Source organism: Struthio camelus, chromosome Z, assembly GCF_040807025.1.
Source record: "Struthio camelus isolate bStrCam1 chromosome Z, bStrCam1.hap1, whole genome shotgun sequence".
Classification (NCBI taxonomy): domain Eukaryota; kingdom Metazoa; phylum Chordata; class Aves; order Struthioniformes; family Struthionidae; genus Struthio; species Struthio camelus.
The window spans coordinates 37,919,187-37,940,047 of NC_090982.1; the positions used below are offsets into that span (position 1 = coordinate 37,919,187).

The following is a 20,861-nucleotide window of genomic DNA, read 5'->3' on the forward strand; positions in this document are numbered from 1 at the left end:
AGAAACGAAATAAAAACTTTGTGTTAGACAATGAGGTACATTAATCTTATTTTAAGACACTGAACAGGATAAAATAGTTAAAACAAAATGCCATGCTCTAACTGTACAATTATAGGACAGAAAAGGGGAAATAATTAAGATCTGAGGTTGCAAACACTATAAGCTGGAAAGTGTTGAATAGAAGGGGAAAGGCTTTGGGGAAATCATGTTAGCCCATAATGAAGAAAAATTACCATATATAAAGCTGGCTGTTTTGGTTTTCCCCATAGTTTTGAGCTTGGTTTTTTCATATACTGTACCTTCATGTTTACATAATTATAAAGTTAAAAAAAAAAAGGGGAGGGGGGAGATTTCAGTGTTCTGAATTCACATCATAGCCAGTGGTGGTCACTGGGACATCAGACATGGCAGATGCGCTTTAATCCAGAAATAACCTCTTTGCTGGGAGGCAAGCATGGATAGTGGTACAGGATCTCTGATCCTACCTCTACATTACTTAAATAGACTTCTGAAAATTTTCCGGAGAAAAAAAAAAATACAGTGTCTTCTGAACACTAGGTTTTCCGATTAACTACTCTGGTCTGCAAATTGAAATATAAATGCACATTTTTATTCCACTGGAAAAAAAGGCTGAATTACATTCTTTTGTAATTAATTAAATGCTGCTGAAGGAGGAGGTTATTATTCTGGAAAATCTTAAAATGAGACTTAGATTAGAAAAGAATTTTCAGTTTCATTAATTTGAATTATTGCCACCATTTCCTAAAACAGGAGTCATTTGAATAAAATCCACTGGAAAGGAAATAATCCTCTGCTTATATATTTGAAATGCAAAATGAAAGTATCATAATTTACAGAGGCAAAGGGAAAATGTTCAAAGAGATATTAGGTGCAATGCATCTACCTTCTGCACATTTTCACAAACCTCTGTGTTTTCCTAAATAATGTGTTAAATTAAAAGAAGATACCGTTCTTTTTGCTTAATGTAATACAGGTACTTGCAAGCAGTTATTTAGTTTTATTTAGCATTAAAAATAAAAGCTCTTTATGCTCATCATTTACTGTGTAAGAGTGTTAAAATGCTTTACCAGGTAAGATTATTCATAATTTCATATTTAGGGCTTATTATTGAAACAGAACAGGACAGCCTAGATGGATAAAACAGACGGAAGAGCAGTCACCAGAATTAGCAAGATGAAATTCAGTTTCTACTAACTACTAGACTAAGAATGTTTATTGCAAATTCATTTTGACACAGTTAAACCAAGCACTCGAGGACAGAAATTAAGTTATGTTTGCTGTGCAAAACGTTATGGCCTTGATCTGTTCTAGCTATATTATTCTATACTAGGTCTTGAATTAATTCTATCCAATTTTAGATGCTTAACTTAGCCTAAACATCACCAATGGGAAGATACAGGAACATACCATAAAGTAGCCAGAATGTGAATTAATTCAGTTAACCTGAGTAAGTTTTTAATGGCATTTACAACCGGTTCAACATACTTAGTACTTGATACACTGTAGATAGACAACACTGATGACTGCCATAGCAAAAGAAGTACTTTCAAATTAGGGCTAATAAATTCAGGCAGGAATGGCATTTTAACAAAACTACCTTTGTTGTCTGGAACAGCTTTCTAATTAGAACAATTAACATTTTTCTTTTGAGCTGCTGCCCGGGACCGAGTCTCCTCAAAATTATAAAATATGGTCTAAATGATCTAAATTCAAGCATGTCCCACAAGCCAAAAATAGTGTTAAAACATGACCTACAAAACTTGAGATGTCTCATTCATTTATGTGCCAAGAAGCAAAGTTCTGAAAATTCTGAAGAGGCATTTTTCAGTAATCTAGGAGTTCTGAACTCACTTTGTGAAACTTTAAACAATATTTCTTTTCCACCAAATGATACTGAATCAGTTTTCAGCCTCACTGTAAATCTTTTCCTTTAATATGCTTTTTCCTAATTTCAACCTTTTTTTTTTTTTTTTTTTTTTTTTTACAGTTTTCAGACAACCAACTACTTGAGGAACCTCACATAAGAAGAGGGGCAGAGGGACAAGTTCAGTACAGTTTTATTTTCCTTTTAACATAAATACAGCAAGAGCAATAAATGTACAAAGAACTTACAGCTGGATAGCCCTCATTTTGATTCCACTTACCACTGGCTGGCTGCAAAGGTAACGGCAAAGTTCTCCAATGTACTGAATGACAGTCACATTGTACTTTCTGCAGTCATTCCAGAACTGACTAGCTGAGAACTTCTTTCTTAACACACAAGTTGCACCTTTATGGAAACAATAGAACAGGAAATGAAACATTTTCTCTATATGGCAGCTTAGCTAGAGATCTTCCTTATTTCTACAAAACAGAACACGAGAGGAACCAAGACCAACCTCATTCAGAGAGCCATACAATTTGGTAGTTAAGCTGTTTTACTAGAAGATGCATGTTCAAACCCTGCTAGACAAAGAAGGCAGATGAACCCACTCTTCTTCCTGAACCAGTAAACCAACCGATACACAGCGGTTACAGGAAGAAGACAGCTTTCCTTTGTTGGTGTTGTGAGATTATCCAAAAAGAGTTCACCTGAAAATATTCAACAAATTCAGCCTGAATTAGCAAATAATTTGGTGATCACTGAAACCTTTTTTCCGCAAAGAAAGTATTCATTGATGCAAATTCAGACAGAATTAATCCATAATCCTATGCATCTGATCTTCTCCCTTGCCCTGGCTTGTCTGGCTTGATGCTTTAGAAAACAGGAAACGTTTGTCATCAAGTTCCAAATAAATCTATCCTAAGAGAGTTACTGAGGTCACCTATGTTGTCTCAGTAAAATACTTATTGTGTAGTCCATGCCAAAACAGAATACAACTTAAACAAATATAAAAAGTTATTATTTCATGTAATGATATATCACAAAACTGAATATATTTACTATAAATATTTTTTCAGTCCTTTTAAGTTTACCTAAGCACGTTAGCTCTATTGCAATGTACAATGCTCAGTCTGTATACAGACTAACGTGCTATACACACTATCAAAATATTACATATCTGCCTACATTTTTTCCCTAAATATAAAAGAAAATTAAAAAATTCATGATGGAAAACACTATAAGCAATCCTTTTCCAATATCCCCAAAATAGTTGGTAAAAGAGATCCTTCTCTGTTGCAATGCACCCCTCTACCCCAAAAATATGGAACCGTAAAACTACTTAGAAAATAATTTTCATTCAGTTTAGGCAAAACATTAGTTCCCCTAATGCCAGTGAACCTAAATATGTTTTAATACATTCTCTATTAACAATGCAATTAAATTAAATGAGCCTTACCTAATTCAATGCATCCACCGATACCAAGGAGAGATGCTGCACTGTGATAAAGAGGCAGAGTAATATAAATGATGTCTTCTGCAGTAGCACCAAAAGCCCACAGTCCAGCAGCTCCTTTTAGAACCTGCATGTGACTGATAACTGCAGCCTTTGGAAGACCTATAATGAAAAAGCATCTGTTAAAGAGAAGTTAAAATTCCTTTTTTTCTCTGGGAGGCCTCTACAATTGTAACAGAATCAATATTTCCTTTCGTAGCCGGATTTTCAGCCATCCATTTAGCTAAACAGACAACTGGGTGTTTAATACAGTACTATATGTGTTTGTTCTATACACATAAAGATACGTAAGCCAGTTTGTAACCCCGTGTTAGTTGTTTAATCAGATGTCAAGTCAATTCAGATAGAGGGAAACATGAGGAAACTCCATGGCTACAGCACTATCAGATTACATAAAATCAATAGGGAGCAAAAAGCACTTATGGTACACAGGGACTTCTTTAATACGAAGTAGCATTCTAGGCAAGAACCACAGTGAGTGAGCGAAATATGCCTAGGAAATGTATGGGGTCTATACCAGGTAAAAAAGTGGCTGTTTAATCTAAAAGTGCGTTCCTCTAAAATCTAGCTACTTGATTCAGAACACTGTGAAGGCTACACAGAATTAAACGTTTTCAGCAAAAGATGCTGAGAGTCCACTCTTAATTAGCTCTTCTCAGTGAGATCCTTCAGGTTCAGCACAGAATTTCTGTTCAGTGACACAGAGACCGACATGCTAGAGCTAAGAGCTCTCCTTGGGCTCCTCTCTGGTACTCACTGTGTGGAGTCGGGGCGGGGGGGGGGGGGGAGGTTCTTGCTTCATATCTGTTCTAGACACAGATGCACACATGCAAGAAATCCAGGCTTGTTCCTGATGAGGAGCACAGGGAACTTGTACAATTGTAATGAAACAGAACTGATGAATTCCATAACCCCTCATACTGATGGGAATAGGAAATAAGCCTATGCTGTCAAGGAATCACTTAGAGCAAGGGGTGTTCTAGAGAAAGTCTTGAGTTGCTTTCCTTCTGCCTTTACAAACAGCTAACTACAGACTTTGCAAGATACTACTTTCTTTTAACCAAGTTTACTGGCCATTAGTTATATGAGCAACGCTGTGTTCTTGCGTTATCAGAAAGTGAGAAAACGCTGAATTATTTTAGATTAGAACTATGTATTCCATATTCAGACTAAACAACCCTTATTTTTTTTAATTACATGGTACACATAAGAAATGCAATGTAAACTACTGTTACACATAAAAGCATTCAAAAATACTTTTAATCCCACATGACTAAAATTCATCGAGACCTTACACAGAGATTCTGAATGCAGTTACAAGAACAAGACTGCAGCTTCCCTGGAGGATTCCATAATATTGTTCCGCCAGAACTCCTCACTTTTACCAGCAAGCTCAACTAGATTTGTATTAGTAGTATTTCAAACATACCTGACCTCTGAACAATATTTAGAGCTTTTTATTTTTTTTCCCCCTATTCTAGAACTACACTTTTATTTCTCAAATTATTTCCCACACTCCAAAACAAACACATAATTATTTGTGTGGGGGAATCAAGCCATAAAATGCATTTTGATTTGAAATCTTCTTGTGGCTAAAACTGCAGCATTCAACTGAATGAGAATGCCAATCTGCTTATCTTAACAACATCACGCTGCTTTTCATGTCAGTGATCAGTTTTTACAAAGTCTTAGCTTCTTAGCTGCTGGAGCACTGGTAATAAATTCAGCCATCTGTTTCTAAACTAAAAGGGCTAGTAACTTAATCCTATTTTCTGTCTCTACAGTGACCTGCATACAAGATGACTTAAGGAAGAAGAACTAAACGTGTATTTGCTTATTTTAAAATGGCTTTCTAGTGTTCTGGATAAAATATGAGCTATATTAGCTATACTGTATTTTGTGATCACAAAATAGTATTATTACAGTTGTAAATCCTCAAAATAGGCAAAACATTTTGTAACTACATTAGTTGTTACATAATAAAAGAAGATAAAACTTCTTTCATACTATTTGCGCAATTTGGCAAGAAAGGAGGAAGAGAAGCTCCTAAAACAATAAATATAAATAGTCACTGATAAGAAGCATGCTTATTTCCTACCATAATGCTTCTAGATATGAAATGATACAAAGACTCATAACAGATTCCAAAGAATAAGTTTCCAGAAGAAAGCTTTAGGAAAATATTGACTCTTTAGGAGACCTGTACCTGTTGTTCCTGAAGTAAATATGTAGAGAACAGATGACTTGAGGTTGTTTGCAGAGCGTCGATCAACTGGAACAGGGTCTTCAGAAGCAGCCTCTATTTTGTCTAAAAGGGTATGCACACTTGGCAAAGCGGAGTCTTTGGTCATTATCCAAACACTAACGTCTTTTTGGAGGTTAGGAAGAATTTCTTCTAGAGTCCCAAGCAAATCTTGAAAATCAATATAAAATAACGTTACTTACCTTACATCTTCATGAAACTAAATTCAAGTGAAGTATTTTTCCTCTGACAGTTTTAATCTTTGTAATAGAAAGAGGAATAACGGACATAAATGCATACAATAAAATGATGAACTGGAATGGAAATTCATTGAAAATAGCGTATAATTTGTCACAAATATTGCTGACCCCATGCGATCTAAATGTCAACAAGCTATCAAGGGAAAATAGTGAGCCTTGATTGCTATCTTCTGGTTCCCACCTCATTTTGCATAACCATCGATCATTTCTAAGACCAGAATACAGTGTAGTTAAGCTTCAGCTTCAAATAAATGATCAAGAAATCAGTTAATGATGCAAGGCAAATATATACACAGCCAGTAATTATAACCCAGGTTTCCCGCAACAGCAATCTATCGTCAAGCAGGATTTTTTCCAAAAGCACAGAAGTGACTCATTAAAAAAGAAAACAGTCCACATTATCGTGTATGTAGGTGCCCGAATTTCACAGAATGAAAATATGGCACAGGCATCAGCTTATTCAGACCCTTCTGAAAAACCATGTGCGTACTTATGTGGTTCTTTAGGTGTTTCATATACTTCGGCAAATCTGATTTTAACTACCTTAGAAAATTTTCTCAGAACCACGCGTATATTCACTGAAAGCCATTCCTTCTATTAGCTTTTTCCTGCAGATAAATACAAATTCAATTTTATAAAATAAAAACAGTAGCATAAATAAGCAGGAAAGAAAAAATGATAGAGAGTCCCAGATTAAACAGGAAGAAAATATATAAATAGAAGCCAAGTCCTAAGTAATGCATTTGGTATTTATTTTTATTTATTTATAGTAATTTTTCAGTCTGCCACATTCTCAGAACACTGCACAGACATTAAAGTACTAATCTAGCAAAATTCTCAAGAAGAGGAAAACTCATATTGTCAATGGAACTATTCATACACTTAAAGATACATTTATACTTAAGTGCTTTGCTGGATTGCAGCCTACATAATTAATCTTGTAAATAGCCCTGCAGGTATAAATGTAAGTTATTATCTCAGTTTTTATAGACGGAAAAACAAAATTGAAATGACTTGCCCAGAACCTCATAATGAGGCATTGCCAGTGCCAGAATTTGAACTCCTGACTTCAGTCCCAAAGTCTTTTCTCAAAGGTACAGATACAAGTAAAAAACCCTTGCATAAATTTTACACTAACATAAGCAAAGATTTTTAATCTTTCAGAAAACTACTTTTCTAATGTCAGACTACTGAATATGTTTTAATGACTAACATATTAATTTCCTTTACCATAATACAGAGAGAGCCTATAGTCCCTGACTAAACAAATATCTTACCAGCCTAAAGCCCATACAGGACAAGTTCTGTATATTCTATGAATTTTTGCGGTGTTCTATATAAGATTTAGCAAATATATCTGATTGAGCGTGACGTTTATGTTTTTCTGTCCTAACTTCTTTACACAGCAGAATGATTTCAGGAAGAAATCGCGTCAAGAAATATAAAAGACAGTCTCCTATGTGAAATTAGAATACTTCCCTTCCACTATATATAATAACAGACAAAATATTGAGACTGGAAAGCAATCTTAAGGACAAGAGTGTTTTCTGAGAAAAACCTGATGCCCTGGAAATGAAGTTTCCATTGGCATAGTAATTTTGCTTTGCTGCCATAATGTAAAATTAGGGCATATTTTTGTAGCCATAAATATGAAAATAAAACAGTACTATTTCTAACGGAAAATAGCTATTAATTAACCTAGCGTGACAGATAACGATATGCTGTTTAGCTTCTGGTATTGACTTCTGTCTTCCTTTTAAGCATGTGTCCTAAACACACGAATAGTTTGTCTGGTGCGAGTTGGGTTAAGTGAGAACCTATTAAGAGAAACACGTGTCTGAAGCAGCTAGAGCTGCATTTCTGCTCTGAAAAAAGCTACAAAAAGTACAGCAGTCTCTGTCGCTGTTTATTGGTGCACAGACAAATCCATGAATTACTGCAGAAAGGAGAATCAAAGGTGATTTGCTAATGATGAAGATTTCTTGGTTTCTCCAACAGCCAGTTATCATTTGACCCAGACCCAGTTGGCCATCTTGTGTCTCGCATCTTTACCAGATATCCAGTGTGATGTACAAATACTGAGAAAAACAGCCCAATAATTGTCATCATATACGATTATCACTTTTACTGTAAGTAAAGTGTAATTCTATTTGAAAGCTTACCTGTTGTTTACTTGCAAACTATTCTCTTGCAAAACACATGGCAAAAAACAGCCACGTATCACCATTTTTTAGACAACACAGAGATTGCAGATACCAAAGGGGCCATTACTGAATCTCCTTACTTTCCATAAATATTCATTCCTGCTTTCAGTTTCTTAAATTATTCTGCTATGTATGTTTTTGAAATTATGAAAATGAAGCTGTATTACCTACCAACTGTTGATTTTTCTACTGAAGAATTTTTTGTTGATGGCTACACAACATGAAGAAATGCACACATCTTTCTAATTTTTTACTGTACAGTACTTCCAGATAAAATGTGCACTGAATTCTTTATGTATCTGAGTGATGTAAAGTGAAAGTCTATAAAAAAGTGGACTTTAGTACAACTAAACATATTTCCAATATTACAATAAGCATATTTACAATATATTACAATAAAGCCTAATCAAGTATCCCCCTTTGAAGGGAGAAAAAGGTCAACTACTACTTTCAGTTATACAGACATCATTATTTAAGAATGAAAGCAAGACCTAGCTCCCTTTTAGTAGACTGAAACATTTACTCCAAATAATTGAGGTGGATTTGCTATTTCTTCAGATTTACTCCTATAATCTACAGTTTTTGTTGTTGCATGCTTTTTTTAAACTAGTACTGAACATTGGTTCTATGAACTGATTATACAATAGAATTTTTCTCTTGTGCGCAGCAATTCAGTACTTGGAACAATTTATGAACTGTTTGTAATTGTATGTTATCTTGAAAGAGATTTCTGGTTAGATAGCAGAAAACAGCAGAAACAATAAGTGATTTCCTGAAGAAAAAAAAGGGGTGGTAATTTAAAACATCTGTATTCAAAGAGCCAGAAGCTTGAAATTGCTTCTGGAACATGGATGAATACGGGGTGTTTGAGGAGAGCTCTCAGTTGTACTAATATATCTCCAGAGAATAATTCTGATCATAGGCAGCTAATGCGTTGTTCCACGAACAAAGAATTTCTGTGCCAGATGTTGTAAAAAGCTTGTTGGTCTTTATGTACGGTCCTGCCCATGTGTCAGGACTAGATGGAGAAACTATAGTTCAATTATTTCTAGAGATACCTAATAGGTGTACTTCACCATGTAGTAAAGCAATCTAGATATTTCAAGCTTGCAGTTCATCTCAGGTACTTGTTTGCATTTCAAACTGTGAAATTATATTCAGGTTTTGGTTTATTTGCTTTGGAAGAAATGATTATTTATCTAAAGTTTGGCAATAACCAGCAGTTCTGTGTGCACTGTTTACACTGTGTATATGAATATTCACCATTTGCTTCTGCTTAAAATAAATAAATAAAAAATCTGTAATTGCTGGAAATGAAGATGCTTCTCCCAACATTTTTCCCCTCTTGCCTTTAAAGCATCTCATCGCTTAACAGAAAGTTGGTGAAACAGTATGTTAAGTTCACATGAATATATAAAAGTCAGTTACGTCTTCTGAGAAAGCTGGCAAAATATGTTTTAGCTTTAAACTACTGTCCTTGGCTTCAAGTTGCACAGAAGTTTTTTTATACTATTTTCTAACAAAGAAACAATGCGGCCTATTGGCAAGCAGACACAGTCCGAAACAGATGAAAGGAATAAATCACATCATGAGATCAACTTGTACTGAACAGAAAGTTACTCAGGAAAAAAAAAAAAAAGCTGTATGAAATGGTTCTTACACAAGTTTGATGCGTACCCTGGTTGATATGCTCAGTAAGCTATGGCAAACCTAAACCCTTTCCCACCCTGTCTGGCATCTGAAAATAACTGGTACCTGCACGTGATTCCCCAGTGACTCTCTACGCTCAGTCCCCTGAGCCCCCTTTTCTCATTACGGAATAATAACAGAAATCTTTACAACTCAGGTGTGGCTCAGGATCAGTGTGGCATCTTGAAATGCCACTGAAGGCAGTAAAGGTAGTAAACACAAGCAGGCTTGGGAATCACAAACAGTTGGCACTGTTCTCCAATCAAAGGATATCTGTGATAGAGTTACAGACTAAAAGAGAAGCAAGCAAGATATTGAAGAGATACAGCGTCAAAGACAGCAGTTAGGAGTGTCTTCTGCAGGTCTTTCACTATTCCTTTACCCTGGATGTTTAGAGATAGCTTTGATCATTTGTTCCATGGAGTTAAGAAAAGATGAGATATTTGACAAAGTACTAATAGTTTTCATCCATTCATTTTTCATACAATCAGTGACTAATATCTGAGTGATGATCCTGCTAATTGTATATCATACCATATGAGCTTAATTCACAAATGCCAAAAAAGATGTTGTTTACTTTCTCCGGGATGTAAACTCATTTCTGGCTGAACTTCATCCTGCCAGCATAAACGCTGCTTCAGAGCTCACATGATGAAAAGTGCAGAATACATTCAGCAGTGGCAGAAAGCAATAGCGGTTTTTCTTTGGGCCAGAAGGCTTGTAGGCACTACTGATGCCTCAAGAGTAAAGAATCCTGGCCAGGAAAATGCTCTGCTTTGAACAGCTAAGAGATATAATTCTGTACACTCCCTTTGCTATGAGGACTGATGTAAACCAAACTTACAGAGTTTAGTAACACAGTGCTTTCACAGCCGAACCCCTGAATCAGAACTCATGATGGCAACCCGAGATGTCCTCCTGAGCTGAACTCCTCCCAGTAGCTACACAGTGTAAAGGCACTGGAAAACTCCCCGTGTACCTCTCTGGTGGGATTATAAATACCGTCCACTAGTCATCGCTTTCACACAACTACCGCTCAAAAGATAAAGTGTGCTTTCTTATTCAAGCAAGACTCCAACGACCAGAAATAATCTCTAGGAAGGACACGGTGTTTTGGCATCTTAAAAGCTGCTGTTAGGCAGTACCTTACTCCTCAGTTTATCCAGTAGTTTTAAAATGAGTAAGGGTAGCAGCATCTGGTAACAAAGGTAGCAGGGACAAACACCTTTTAAACAGGTCAGACTGTTGCAGTTGGAAGCCTTTGCTGTAAGAGTAAGTTAATGCTTACAGCCTGATACAGAGAAGTTCTCCTTCGCAAGTTTCTCATTAACTTACATGTTATGTTAGTTAACTGCTGTTTTATTAAAGTGCAGTTCTACACTCCAACTTTTTAATGTCTTTCAGCAAACATTCCTCAGAATAGGGGTGGGAGGGGGATGTTAAACACTGTTCCCTGGGAATGGAAGAGTGAAAATATTAGACTAGAAATTAAAGCGTGAGCTAAAAATCCCAAAGCAGTTGAAATGCTCTGGGGATACAGCAGATAACTGAAAGGGGCTAAAGCAAAAACTGTCTCTACCACAAAGCCAAATGGAAATATTAGAAAGGAAGATGAATGGAAAGTCTAAATATTGGCAAATCAGACAGTCTATATTTGCTTTATAGCCTGTGTTGGAATGAGAAGGAAGAAACCAAGTTACTTCATTGTGCTAAGTGAATTAAAAGAATATTGCATTCTGGGGCAGGGAGGGGGGAAACGACTTTTAAATATATCCATTTCATATGAGAAAACAACAACAGGGAGAAAATTGGAAGCTTTTATATCACATTGGGGCTTAAAATCAAATATTCAATTGCAGAGCGTTTGTGAAATAATTAAGTCAAAACCAAGCCCTAAAACTTAAGTAATGACTATTAGAAGATTCCAATACAGAGTTAGAAAAATCAATCCAAACATCAGAATTGTCAGACCAAAACAAGATCTGACTGCAAGTGCTGGCAGAAAGACAAGATGTTACTAATTGGACTGGGTTACCAAACCACAACCTCAGGAAAACATGCAGATACAAAACAGAACTGAAGAGTTCAAAGAAAAGCCTCAAAACGAGAGCGATATTGCAAGAGGTGGCATGAAAAACTGAACAAGGTGTGGAAGAAAATGCAAACATAAGTAGCACCCAGCCTATTCAGGCAAAGGTATTACATATGTAAAAAGCAAAACCATTTTGGAAAAAAAAGACGACGACAGGATGTACCAAAAGAAGAAACGAGGTGCAATTATCTCACCCAGAGGAAGGCTAGAGCAGCATTCTCAGCAGAGATGATTCCACAGTAAGCAGCTACCTGGGGGAACTGCTCCCGACATCACCCAAAGTGAAACATCCCCATCAACACAAATGAAATCTTAATATTAAAGTGCCTTTGAATGCGGGTTCCTGATCTAACGTGCCATTACAGACAAGAGTTTCAAAGAGAAAATCTGGTCTTGTTGAGCACAGACAATTAGTGGTCAAATTACAGGGAGATTGTTTCTACTGTGCTGCAGTATATAATGTACATTAAAAGTCGCCCAAAATATTGAAAATGTAGTTTTGTTACTGTTTCAATTCAGTTACATGGAATTACTAAGTTAAGCCTGGAAATATACTTGAAATGAGATCTGATTTAAAAATATATATATAAACTGTAAAATAGGAATCCATGAAAAAATTTGTGACAAAATAAAAAACATAATAAAGAACAAACAGAACAGCTACTAATATTTTATATTAAGATATGCCAATGACATTTTAGATACCTGGTTCAAAGATGGCTTAGATTTGTTTGTAGTTTGTGAAAAGTACAAACTGTTGAAAATTAGGATTTCGACTATCCAGACATAATATCATTACATACTGAAATCGCTAAGCACTTAATCACCGATTAAAAAGGATCAAACAAACAAAAAAACCTTTAGTTACCAAACATGATACATGACTACTGCAAGGACAGATTGAACTACAAGTTAGTCTTGAGCGTAAATATTTTGCAAAAGAACATACTGTTTAGCACACCATGTTCAGGCTATCCAGAATCCTGTGGAAAGCGATGCCATAACAGCAAAACATACCAAAAAATCCAGATCATGCCCACTGATAACACAAGGCAGAAGTCCTTGAAAAAAAATGTACTAACACCTGACAAAAAGATGTTTAACAGAAACCTGAGAATTTGTCCAACTGACTACGCATCCTCAGTCTTAACTACTGAACAACAATTTTTATAAAACTTCGGGAGAAGGTTTTATGTATAATAATCAGACAAAACCATATTATGATGCAAAATGAGTTACATGAGTTAACCCTCAGCCGCAGAACAGCATACAAATCTTCCATGCAAAATCTGGACCCCTTTGGAGGAGGAGCTCCTTTTTCATATGGCATGGCCAATAATCAAGGTACATAGAACTTCATCTTCTTTCACAAGAGATAAAAAAGAGTCCCTAAATCCTGAGGAAGAATATTGGGAAGAATCCACCACGCTCTAGGGTCTGAGCAACTTAATGCAGAGACCAAAACCCACAAAGAGAGGAAGACTACCAGCTCACACAGGATCAACTCTGAGACTGATTTTTTTGGTTTCTCTGTTTTATTATCTGTCTGCAGATCGTTCCTCTCTAGTAGGCAGAGGTATAAGGGTGACTGGCCCAGTAGGAGTCTTAGAACAAGTTAGGTCACCATAGTTCTGTTTTTGTTAGCTGCAGCTAGCAGACTAAAAGTTGAGAAATACGGGCCCTGTTCCTGCTTCACCAGTACTTTTCTCATTCATTAGTTAACCTCGTTTTATTAAAAACTCTTCTTAGATACAAGTTCTGACCCAAAGTTCTCCTTAATCACCATCGATGAGCAAGAACTGCCTGAAGACGAATTCCATTCCTCAAGCCATACTCTGAAAAGCACGTATTCAAGAGCAAGATAGTGTTTTAAACAAGATTTTTTTATTAAGTTAGAAGGTGAAATGCAAAACCATCTGTTCAGAAATATGTCATTGTTTTGTGACCATACTTAAGTTGGCTCTCATTTCATGAGCTTGCTTTAATTACTGTTCTTTAATGAGCATAATATGTACAATCAGAATAAAAACATTTATAATTAACAATCTGCAAGAGAAAAATCTTAAGTAAGTTTCTTTAAAGCACAAATTTGCAGCAGCAGAGAGCAGATGGAAGGAAATTGCACAGATTAGGTGTCACGGTAGCAACAGCCTGCTAACTGCATAATAACAATAGGACCAGAAGTGGTGAACTAGAAACAGGGCAGAGTACACTCAAGAAGAGTACTTCTCGAGGCGGGACAACATTAATGTTTGATCTTTGGAAATATCCTCCTTCATCGAAAAAGACAAAAGGTTCTATGCAATCTTTTAGCATTGCAGGTTCACTTGCAAATTTTGACCATAAATGCTGAAAGCCTCTACAAGTTGAGTTTCAATTTTGGATCTCAGGTTTTGGTTTATGCATCTCTATAATTAAAACCCAATTACAATACTAGGTCAAAGTTTTTTTTAATTCTTTTGAAGCACTTAATACAAGTGTAGTAAGTTGGAAACTAACACAAAGCACACTATTACTGCCTATTCAATCAAAGCAAAGCAATTTCTTCTACAATCCAATGTCAGCAGTAAGTTGGTTGTTTCAAACCAACCTCCTACGTGCCATGCCTATAAAACAAAACTCTCATGTCGTAGCCCGCAGAAGACAACCGTACCTCCAAAAATAACTGTGCAGCAAAAATTGTACAACCTGTAACTTAGGTCTCCCAGTTCACGGTAGTTTTGATCACCAGGAGGATGGTGGTGTAGTACAGGAAAAGAAAGAACAAGTCTCAGTAAGATTAAAATCGACTATTTAAAAAGTTAGGAATGGGAAATGATTCTTAATATGCCATTTTAATCTTCTCTGAGACACATTAAGCAACTATTGAGCTGTTTAAGCACTTGTAGCAAGCCGCGCTCAGCTGCTGTAAACACTCCTGCAACGTACATTTTTTCGGAGCAGGTTAAATAGATATCCCCTGGAGAACAGTATGCTCGATTCTGTCTCGGGGGTAAACGGCTTAGGCGTTACGATCTCCCGAAGCCCTTTCCAGCCCTAGATTTCTTTGATTCCACGACCGTCCGGGAAAATCTAGTTTTCAGCAAAGCAGCTGGAGGGGCGTAGACCCGGGGGGAGGGGGGGGGGAACGTGACATTGAAAGCTTTGGATGCACAGATCAGGTGTATACTCTACCTGCTCCCACAACCAGCATCTTGGGCTCACAGCTACTGAGACAGTGCAGCAGAGACCGGCAGCGGACGTTGAAGCTGAGGAAAGCCACCACGCAGCCCAGCTTGGCCAGCCCGAACCACACGTGGATGAAGTCCGGCTCGTTGCCCATCAGCAAGGCCACCGTGTCGCCTTTCCTGAGGGTGCCGCGCTGCAGGAAGACCTGGGCCACCCTGTTGCTCCTCCTGTCCACGTCCCGGTAGGTGTGCACCACGCCGTCGTAGATGAGGAACGGCTTGTGGGGCTGCCTCTCAGCCAGCTTCACGAACTTGTCCAGCACGGTGACGATCTTCCCCCGCAGCCGGTACACCTCCCCTCGCAGCCCATACTTCAGCACTTTCAGCAGGTACCTCAGGTCGGCCCAGAAGTAGGGGAAGAGGAGCCTCTGCAGGAGGTGCAGCCACACGACGCCGGCGGCGGCGGCGCCCGGCACCCAGGCGGGCAGCATCGTGGCGGCAGCGCGGCGGGCCCGCCGCGCCCTCCCCTCCCCTCCGCCCGGGGCGGCGGTCAGCGCAGCTGGAGGGCAAAGCCCGAGAGGCGCTGAGCGGCCCGCGCCTCCCTCCCGCCGGGCAACAGGTGGGCAGGGGCGGAGGCAGCCGCCGAGCCGAGCCGAGCCGAGCCCCGCCTGCCCGCCCTCCCTCGCTGCTCAGGGCCAGGGCCGCCGCCGCCGCCCCCTCGCCCGGCACTCACGGGCCGCTGCAGGCGAGGCGGCGGCGGCTGCCTGAGCCGCTTGCATAAGGCGCTCGCTCCTGCCTGCGCTGCTCCACCCCGCCCCCGCGCAGCCCGGCGGCTCTGAGGAAGGCGGCGGGGCGGTATCCGTTACGCGTAACGGCCCCGCCGCGCGCCCAGGTGCGCTGCCCTGGGCTGAGGCAGCCGGCAGGGCGCCGCCGAGGGCTGTCCAGGCCTCGGCCCCGGCCAGCCAGAGCACCTGGGGCTCAGAAGCAGTTTTAGACTGATGAGACCCTCACCTCTCACCAGGGTCCCGGAGATACCTCCACAACTTCCACCCCTCCAGGGAAGTGGCTGGTCTAGACCAGGGGGTCAGTACACCCCTCACCCCAAGACTGACTTGCTGGCAGAGAAATCTCCGGCAAGCAGCAGTCAGCGCCCGCATGCGACATTGGCCCCGCTGCTGTTCCGGTCTGTCACCTCAAGTGCATCCACATGCAGCTGGAGCCAGGCATCCACAGCAGTTGCCCTTGGTGAGTCATACGACATGGGGTGTTTGTGTGTTCTAGGGCAGCAGAGCCTGAAACTACATGCACCCCAAGAAGCTGAGGTCATGTTTTACAAATGGCAGCCTCTCTGCCCTCAGGTTTGTCACAAAAAAAATTCAAAAGTGTAACTCCACTGCAGCCCAATAAAGATCAGAAGGTATTTAAGTGTAGACTCTAGCAAGTGTATTTACTTACAGGATGTAAGCGTATTTGTGGATAATTTTGACTTTCTGAAGTCAGTTCCCTAGTTTCTAAGTACTGGCAGTTCACAGCCTAGACACCTCTGCACTGTCTGTTCCTTTTCTGCACCTCATCTAACTCTGTTCACACCACAGGCCTACAAGTTGCCAATATTACACCAAAACAATGTAGTCAAGAGCTGGTGCTCCTGAGCATTCTGGCAGTACCAACGAGAAGGTACCTCTCATCAGACCAACTTACACTTACTATTGAAATTCTCTTCTTCCCAAAAGAAATTCTCTTAATTTTGAAATCTGACTGCTCAACAGCACAGCCCTCATTTCCCTTGTCGTCTTCAGGTACCAAACCAGCCTGCCGTGTCATTTGCGCACTTTGGAATTTGTCAAGGAATGTCTTCTTTCTCTAGGCAATGACGATCTTATATCCCAGAGGTATCTTCCAGACTCCTGTTGGATTTTATGAGCAGAGTTAAGGGGATATCTGAAAGACTGTGCCAACCTTCTTTAGCACAATTGTCAGTAGAAACCTTGAGCACAAAGCCTGACCAATGACAGTACTTCTTTCTAGAATCCTGCCTTACTACTTCTAGACAAGACTTCCTCACATTTTCCATTTTTCTTTGAGCACTTGTGCCTCCACTCTCACTGCATAACAGCCTTGATCTTTCTTTCTCTAACTCATCTGATATCCCAGTCATTCAGCCTGCATCTAGCCTGTCATCCTTGTCTGTCATTCTAACTCTCCATTAGCCAGCCATTTTTCTATTCCTACTAGCCTACAGCTTTTTTTCTCCTGCTCTGAATATCAGTCATTCTTCCAGTCTGTAAAACAGCCTATACTATATTGCTTTTCTGACATATACTGAGTTTGCATATCACCATTCCAAGTGTTCAGATATTGTAAATACATATAACCATTATGCTATTTAAACATTACATACAGTAAGTGAACTATATGAGTTCTTCCAGAGGCCTTCTTCCAATAGTTAACTTACTTGGAAAAATTCCCTACTTCAAACAAAGCTTTTTCTCTAACCTTTGTGGGTTCCTCAGCTAGCCTTGGCTACCTCAGCTATGAAGTCCTGTCAGCATCTTGCCCTCTTTTGCTCAAGTTGTCTCCTCTGTGTCCGAGGATCTCCTCAGCCTCTTTTAGAGGCTTGCAACAGAAGTGATAAGTGATATGAATGAAGCATGAATGGAAGTGTGTGTGAGAAAGCAACAGCAAAAAGGGCCTAAAAAGGTGAGTTGTGTGGAAGAACATGGCTCCCATGCAATCAAACTGAGGAACATGCTGTGTCTGGCAAGCCTGGAAAGGCCCACACTGATTAGACCACAGCACAAAGGACTATTTAAGGAACAAACCTGCATCCTCACAAGATGGCAGCAACACAGGTGCAGCACATCACACATGCCATTGCTCTCCCATTAGACCAAGATAATTGCAATAGAACTAATGAAGAACCCAGGAGATTTAATTCAAAAGTAAGTAGATTTCTCAAATTAGTATTACAACAAGACTACCCCCTCCCTAGTAAATGATACAGATTTCTATTTTGTAAACACAAAAGCTTATGAATAAAGATCACTCAAAATCACAATCCATAGCACCTTCCTTAATGTTGATGTAAAAGTTCTGTTTGAAAGAGCTATTATAAAAGGATAACAACTGAACCAATGAATCATTCATTTATTCCTGAGGCTTTTCAGTGGATGTTCCACATTATGCAGTCTGAGAGCAGGTACTTGTTTAAGGGGAAAGACTTGATTCAGTCTTCTTCTGGATGTAGATTATCTACCAGTCCCCCACTAATCTTAGTAGAAAAAGTACAGTTCATTCTGCTTTTCATGCCTGTGAAACTGAGGAGATGGAACACATGGAATAATGAAAACTTCATTCTGCCTATTATATAACATGATGAAAATTTGATTTGTACAGATATAAAACAAATTAAAAACATGACTTGGCTTTTTTCCTATAGGTAAATTTGCTAGAATGGAGTTGCCAGTGCTTGTTTTTTTTTTCTTGTGAAAGTGGTCCTGTCCTCTATTCCTTTTTCTCAGATTCCCCTTTTCAGGGTGTGAATCAGCAATTTCCTTGGGAGAAGAGCTTTATGAGCTTCATAATACTTTATGAAACACAGACAAGGGCTGTTTAATGGTGCAGGTAATGCTGAGCTGGGTTTTACATAGGTAGCATGATGGTATTTTTGCAGTGATTTTTCAGGCACATCTGACTCATCTGCTTTTATTCCTACAATACCAACACCTGCTGCAATCTTTCATTTTAACAGAAGTGAAGCTTGCTGGGTAGATATACAAGGTAAATATCCCCTTCAGGTTGTCCAAAACTACTAAATGCACTTGGGTACTCCAACTGTTGTAACAATTAGATAATGCCCAGTCCACATTTTAATGCTAAAAAGGTAAATTTGATTACCTCAAAGTGCCCAATTTGCTCAAATTCCTAAGACAAAAAAGGAATAGAAAGAATAAAGGTGAAATTTGTTAGAAATGCTTCAACTTTCTCAATGCTGTTGAATAGAAAGGGAACTGCTTTGTATTTTCATTTACAGTGTGCAGCACTTTCGCACAGACAAGATTTGAAGGGCTGAGGATGGAGAAGCATACAAAGTGAGTCAGGTATTTAATTTTTAGTTACTTATTTATATTGCATAGCATGGACCTTCTTAGAATGTTTTCACTATTCACATACATTTCAGAAAGTCCAATACAAGTGAAATTGAGACCATTTCTTCTTAACAGTCAGTCAAGCTTGGAAAGTGAAAGAATTGGTATTTTAATTAAGAATAAAACTCAATTTTAGTAAAATTAAATGTAGTTGAACTTTCCAGAATATAGCTACTTATCAAAATAAATACTTTAGTGTCAAAATTATCATATACTATATAAAAAAGTGTTCTTACACTCCAGTAATATCCCAAGAATTGCCCAGATACTGGCAAAACACTGGCAGAAAATGTCAAACACCTTTGCAAAAAGACTCCTTTGTTTGAAATATTATACCTACTGGTAGCAGTTTCATGGAAAAATCTGTTTGAAAATAGATTGTTTTATCGATAACAGGAGGATTTTCAAGTAGGTAACATCTAGCAGACATCTACTATTAGATGTCTGCACTATATGTTTGACTCAGGCTAGAGTTCAGCTTCATGCTCCCACTTCTGATGCGAGTTGAGAAAGCTTTTTAGCTCCCGCATTGAAAGTAAACAGTCATAAGCACCATCTTGCCTGAGCTCCCCTGTGCACTGAAAATGGAACAACAGTATCAGGGTAAAAGAAGTGGACTGAGATGCAGCAATAGGTGGGCAAGAAGTGGCTAGCAGTATCCTCTTACACCACTTTTCAACCCTAAGAATGCTCCCCTAACCCCCTCTTGGGGCCTCTCCTTATTTCACTGCGTAGTCAAACTGTGTTAATAATGAGTGATCTCTTTTTCAGCTCCACACTAGAGTCTATTACTTCAGCTCAAAACTCTGGTTTTCACTGACTACAATATTGTAAAGTTTAGTTCCAGGCTAACTCACTAGGCTATGCTGTAAAGAAAGGGAGAAGAACAAAGCTGTCCTGCATTCTCAACTGGCAGTAGCACTGTTTTTTTCTGTCTTAACCACTGAGAGGCCTGATTTCATGAACAAAATACAGACGTAACACTACTATATAGGTACTGTCTGAACATCCACTGGAAATCAATTCAGGCAAATTAAATAATGCAAGATTTGATTACAAATAGATTTGATAGCTCTTCAAAGGGGACAGTAGCAGTAGGCTGGTATTTTTGCATTGATGTATTAGAGTTTATATAATTGTCAGGTGCAAAGAAAGTATCTGCTTCTGGGTTATCACATACATTTATAGGAAGACAGCAGTATTCAGTTTTTAGCTGTTCTGTATCACTTCAAGACAGACCTTTCATGAGGAGACAGATTTTTATTTGCTCATCTTAAGTGACTAGCCTCCTGGGCCAGAGTTTTCATTTAAAACTATTTATTAAATTAAATGCTATGGTAACCTGTGCCTAAAGTAATATACAAATTGTGAAGTTTTTTGTTTAGAGATTCACATGGTTAACTATGAATGCATATAAATAATGTGCAATGGAAAACTGTTTTATAGAAGATGTATGCTTAAGTGTTGCTTTGAAAGATGGAGGGAGGCTGAAAGATACTTACATTTGCAAGGATTACCTCAAAGGCAGAAAGCTGCTATACTATAACTATACTGCTCTGAGACAGGCAAATAAGCAGGAGATTGCATTAACTAGGGTGACTAATGACTAGCATATCAAAGACATTAGTCATAAGACCAGAGAGAAAGAATTTTGTGCTTCA

General features: G+C 38.7%; 1 protein-coding gene across 1 annotated transcript in view; it reads right to left on the bottom strand.

The window, feature by feature from the left end:
• The window catches only part of LOC104150303 (long-chain fatty acid transport protein 6), a 40,815-nt gene extending 25,236 nt beyond the window's left edge, over nucleotides 1-15,579 (bottom strand). Inside the window, exons 1-4 of the mRNA XM_068927264.1 lie at nucleotides 15,060-15,579; nucleotides 5,605-5,811; nucleotides 3,342-3,500; nucleotides 2,166-2,290 (exon numbers count right to left, since the gene is read on the bottom strand). Coding sequence (XP_068783365.1) covers nucleotides 2,166-2,290; nucleotides 3,342-3,500; nucleotides 5,605-5,811; nucleotides 15,060-15,543 — 975 coding nt within the window. The 5' untranslated portion in view covers nucleotides 15,544-15,579. The remainder of the gene's footprint in view (nucleotides 1-2,165; nucleotides 2,291-3,341; nucleotides 3,501-5,604; nucleotides 5,812-15,059) is intronic.
• Between the last annotated feature and the right edge of the window lie 5,282 nt (nucleotides 15,580-20,861).